A 5,726-nucleotide genomic window follows, 5' to 3' on the forward strand; every position below is an offset into this window, starting at 1 on the left:
CTCACAGCAACCTCCAACTCCTGGGCTCAAGCGAGTCTCCTGCCTCCACCTCCCAAGTAGCTGGGACCACAGGTGCCCGCCACAATGCCCAGCTATTTTTTGGTTGCAGCCATTATTGTTGTTTGGTGGGTCCGAGCTGTATGTGGCTGGTGCCTTAGCCACTTGAGCCACAGGCGCTGAGCCACCTGACTATTTTTTTGTTGCAGTTGTCATTGTTGTTTAGCAGGCCCAGGCCGGGCTCAAACCCGCCGGCCCTGGTGTATGTGGTCAGTGCCCTAACCACTGAGCTACGGCTGCTGAGCCAACATTCCATTTCTTTTACCCCAAACAGTTCTGTGAAATCAAAATCCAAATATGAAAGGGGTTTTGACCTTTCCTTGTATTTATTCACTGTGCCCGTTATTTTACTTACTTGCTCATTTATTTTATTTATTTTTAAGTTTTTGTTATTAAATCATAACTGTACATTGATACATTTATAAGGTTCAGTGTACTTATTTGATAAGGAGTGTGAAGTGCTTACATTGAACTGATTAACACATCCATCACCTCACTTATTTGTTGTGGTAAGATAATTATACTCTTTTCTTAATAGTTTTGAAATGTACCACTTCATCATGCACATTAGGTGAGGTCTCCCCAAATACCTTCTCTTCTCCTCCTGTCTCTCCCTCTTCTCTCCTCCCTTCTCTGTCCTCTTCCCTTCTACCTTCTGGATGGTAGTTATGTTTTACCATTCGTATGAATGTGTAGGTGATTATATTTTGATTTCATAGTAGTATTGAGCATATTGGATACTTTTTTCCCTATTCTTTTTGGTGTTACAGCTCACAGCAACCTCAAACTCTTGGGCTTATGTGATTCTCTTGCCTTAGCCTCCCAAGTAGCTGGGCCGCCAGGTGCCCACCACAATGCCTGGCTATTTTTTGTTGCAGTTGTCATCATTGTTTAGCTGGCCCACGCTGGGTTTGAACCCATCAGCCTTGGTGTATGTGGCTGGCACTGTAACCACTGTGCATCAGTGCTGAACCTTTTTTTTTTTCTTCCAATTTTGAGATACTTCAACTCCTGCTGCAGCCTACAGCTGGGACTACAGGTGCGCATACCACCATGCCTTGCCTAATTTTTAATTTTTTTGTAGAGGAAGGGTCTTGTTCTGTTGTCTGGGCTGGTCTCAAACTGCTGGGCTCAAATGATCTTGCCTCAGCCTCCCAAAGCACTGGGATTATAGGTGTGATTGATTGCACTTGGCTAAACTCTAGTCTTTTGCCTATTGATATCCAGGTGTCCCAGGACCATTTGTTGAAGAGACTGTTCTTTCCCCTATTGAATGATCTTGACACCATTGTTGAAAATCAACTGGACCATACGTTTTTGGTTTTATTTTTTGACCCTGAATTTCACCCCATTTGTCTTTGTGTGTATCCTGACACCACACCGTTTTGATTTTTTTTTTTCTTTTTTTTTTTAAGAATCAGAGTCTCACTTTGTCACCTTTGGTAGAGTGCTGTGACGTCAACAGCTCACAACAACCTCCAACTTCTGGGCTTAGTCAATTCTTTTGCCTCAGCCTCCTGAGTAGCTGGGACTATAGGCGCCTGGCTATGTTTTGTTGCAGTTTGGCTGGGGCCGGGTTCCACCCTGCCACCCTCAGTATGTGGGGCCGGTGCCCTAAGCACTGAGCCACAGGTGCCGCCCATGAATTGATGATTATTTTTGTTTTGAGACAGAGTCTCCTTATGTTACTCTAGATAGAGTGCCATGGCGTCACAGCTTACAGCGACCTCAAACTCTAGGGCTTGAGTGATTCTCTTGCCTCAGCCTCCCTCCCAGGTAGCTGGGATTATAGGCACCTGCCACAACACTGGCTATTTTTTTGTTGTAGTTGTCATTGTTGTTTAGCAGGTCCAGGCAGGTTCTAACCTGCCAGCCCTAGTGTATGTGACTGGTGCACTAACCACTGAGCTAAGGGCACCGAGCCTGATTACTGTAGCTTTATAGTAAGTTCTGATATCAGAAAGTGTGAGTTTTTTAACTTTATTCTTTTTCAATATTGTTTTGGCTATTTGGGGCCCTTTGTGATTCCATGTGAATTTAAAGATTAGCTTAATCTATTTCTGAATAAAAGGCTACTGAAGTTTTGATAGAGATTGCATTAAATCACCATCTTAACAACATTAAGTCTTCCAATCCATAAATATATGGTGTTTTTTTGAGACAGACTCTCAAGCTGTCACCCTGGATAGAGTGCTATGGCGTCACAGCTCACAGCAACCTTAAACTTTTGGGCTTAAAAGTTTGATCCTTTTGCCTCAGCCTCCCAAGTAGCTGGGACTACAGGTGCCTGCCACAACGCCCAGCTAAGTTTTGGTTATAGTTGTCATTGTTTGGCGGGCCTAGGCTGGATTCAAACCGCCAGCCTTGATGTATGTGGCTGGTGCCCTAGCTGCTTGAGCTCAGGTGCTGAGCCAACATGGTGTTTTGGTATTTATTTAGGTCTTTAATTTCTTTTTTTTAGGACAGTCTCACTGTGTTACCCTTGGTAGAGTGCTGTGGCATCACAGCTCACAGCAACCTCAAAGTCTTGGGCTTAAGTGATTCTCTTGCCACAGCCTCCCGAGTAGCTGGGACAACAGGCACCTGCCACAACACCCAGCTATTTGTTGCAATTGTCATTGTTATTTAGCTGGCCTGGGCTGGGTTCAAACTCTCCAGTCTTGGTGTATGTGGCTAGCGCCCTACCTACTAAGCTATGGGCACCACTCTAGATCTTTAATTTCTTTCATCAATTTTTGTAATATATAGGCCTTTCGCCTCCTTGGTTAAATTTATTCTTAAGTACTTTATTCTTTTGGAGGCAATTATAAATGGAATTTTCTTTTTCATTTCCTTTTTGAATTGTTTATTGCTGGTGTATAGAAGAACAACTGATTTTTGTGTATTGATCTTGTTAAATTTATTATTTATTTATTTGAGACAGAGCCTCAAGCTGTTGCCCTGGGTAGGGTGCTGTGGCGTCACAGCTCACAGCAACCTCCAATTCCTGGGCTTAAGCGGTTCTCTTGCCTCAGCCTCCCAAGTAGCTGAGACTACAGGTCCCCATCACAACACCTGGCCATTTTTTGGTTATAGTTGTTATTGTTGTTTGGCAGGCCCAGGCTGGATTCAAATCTGCCAGCTTTGGTATATGTGGCTGGCGCCTTAGCCGCTTGAGCTACAGGTGCTGAGCCAAGCCTGTTAAATTTATTACCTCTAGTAATTACTTTGTGGATTTAGCAATTGTTTGTGATTTTTCGAAGTTTCTAAAGAGTTTTCTAAATTCTTTGATTTTCTGAATATAAGATCATGTTACCTACAAATAGAGGTAGTTTTACTTCTTTTTAATTTGGATGCCTTATTGTTGATTCACAGTGGTGAAAAGGGCATCTTTGATCTTAGGGGGATGCTTTTGGTCTTTCACCATTGAGTGTGATGTTAGCAAGTTTTTATAGATGCCTTATATCATTTTGAGAAAAAAAAATCTAAGTTTTCTGGATGTTTTTATCATGAAAGAGTGTTGGATTCGGTTGAATGTTTTTTCTGCATCATTGAGATGATCATGTTGTTTTTTCTTTGTTCTATTTTTGTGTGTTGTATTGAATGATTTTCATATATTATACCACTCTTTTATTCCTGGCATAAATTTTACTTGGTCATGGCATGTAATCCTTTCAATATACTGTGAATTTGGGGGTTTGCTAGTTTTCAAACCTAATATAAAAGGAATCATTTAGTACCAGATTTGAAAACATTTAATAAGACAACCTATAAGATGCTTAAGATAGTGCGTGACACAAAGTATACTGTAGTATCATCATGATCTTCTTCATTATTAATTTATCAATATCCCCTTAGGGGGATATTCCCACAGAGAGGGGAAGTGATATTATTAGAGTGTGCATTTCTCACGTAACAAAAACAGCTCAGAGCCCACCTGCTCTGCCATTCTGCATTTGAGTCAAGGACCTGGCTTATTCTTTGCTTGAACACTGGGCTAATGATAAAGAGCATTTATTGAGTGCCTGTGATATGCTAGGACCTAGCTCATGTTGCCATCTCTCTTTTTTTTTTTTTTTTGATGCAGAGTCTCACTCTATCGTGCTGGTTAGAGTGCTATGGTGTCATAGCTCACAACAACCTCAAACGTTTGGGCTCAAGTGATCCTCCTGCCTCAGCCTCCTGAGTAGCTGGGACTATAGGCCCCACTATAATACCTGGCTAGTTTTTTTTTATTTTCAGTAGAGACGGGGTCTTGCTCTTGCTCAGGCTGGTCTCATACTCCTGAGCTCAAGTAATTCTCCCACTTCAGCCTCCCAGAGTGTTAGGACTACTGGCATGAGCCACTGTGCCCCATCTCTCTTTTTACCAGCCTTACTGAGATATAATTCACATACCATGCAATTTAGACATTTAAAGTGTATAATCCAAAGGCTTTTAAGGTATTCAGAGTTGTGCAACCATCACCACAGTCAATTTAAGGACATTTTTACTACCCTAAAAATAACTCCCTCCCCTGCATAGACAACCACTAATCTACTTTTCATCTCTATAGATTTGCCTGTTCTGGACATTTTGTATAAATTGAGTCATATGTTGTCATTCTTAAGGACTGGCTTCTTTCACTTAGCATAAATTATGGTGCATCCACACTGTATTCTGTGTCAGTACTTCATCTCTTTTTGTGACTGATTAGTATCCATTGCATGGATATGCCACGTTTTGTTCATCCATTCATTAACTGATGGACATTTGAGTTGTTTTCACTTTATGGCTATTATAAATAATGCTATGGACATTTGTGTATAGGTTTTTGTGTGGACATGTGTTTCACCATTTCTTTTTTAATGCTTAACAGCTCTCAGAGGAGTTGTTTTTTTTTTTGTGTGTGTGTGTGTTTTGTGTAGAGCTCTTGGTTATTACGGTCAGAACAACTGGAAGGGGTCAAGGGGTCCTTAGAGGGTATGGCAGCAGCTCTATCCTGCCTGCCACAGAATTGTTTTGACATTTGATCCACCTGCATGGCTGTATTGGTGAATATCAGCCCATGGGATTTGGCCTTACAGGGCCACATGGCATGTGTGCTTGGAAGACTGGGCCTCCCCTGGGACTAGGCCACGAGTTGGCAAGGATGGTTCCCTGCTGGCCACATGCTGGGGCAGCTGGTGCCCTGGGGCACTGTTGCAGGCCAGTAATGACCTGTGGATCACTGGGCTCAGCCCAGGCCAGCCTGCGTCAGCAGGGGCCACCACAAGGGCTCTTCTGGGATTGGCATTCTTGTCCACCCTCCTCCCACCTTGCTGCCCCTTGTGAGTCACTATGTGACTGGGCTGCCTGCCCACTGCCTGCCTAGGACACCACTCAACCTTGTCCTGACCTCTCTCCCTCCCCTCCTGTTTCATTTCAGGTGAATACATTAAGACATGGAGGCCCCGATACTTCCTGCTGAAGAGTGATGGCTCCTTCATTGGGTATAAGGAGAGGCCTGAGGCCCCTGACCAGACCTTACCCCCCTTAAACAACTTCTCTGTAGCAGGTATGTCTTAGGGTGAACATGCCAGTATTCTAGTGCTCAGAGAATGGCTATTAGATCTTAGGGGCACATGGGACTGTTATTCCTGAGCGCTGGACCTGTGCAGATGTGTTTTCTGCCTTTCTCTTGCTTTCCTTCTGTGAGTTTTTTGGTTTTT

General features: G+C 43.1%; 1 protein-coding gene across 6 annotated transcripts in view; it reads left to right on the forward strand.

The window, feature by feature from the left end:
- The window catches only part of AKT2 (AKT serine/threonine kinase 2), a 61,228-nt gene that overhangs the window by 29,411 nt on the left and 26,091 nt on the right, over positions 1 to 5,726 (forward strand). For all 6 annotated transcript variants that reach the window (XM_023508227.1, XM_023508223.1, XM_023508224.1 and 3 more), the window contains one exon: positions 5,444 to 5,572. In XM_023508227.1, coding sequence (XP_023363995.1) covers positions 5,444 to 5,572 — 129 coding nt within the window. The remainder of the gene's footprint in view (positions 1 to 5,443; positions 5,573 to 5,726) is intronic.

The sequence above is a fragment of the Otolemur garnettii genome, unplaced genomic scaffold, assembly GCF_000181295.1.
Source record: "Otolemur garnettii isolate 467f Iridium unplaced genomic scaffold, OtoGar3 scaffold00233, whole genome shotgun sequence".
Lineage (NCBI taxonomy): Eukaryota > Metazoa > Chordata > Mammalia > Primates > Galagidae > Otolemur > Otolemur garnettii.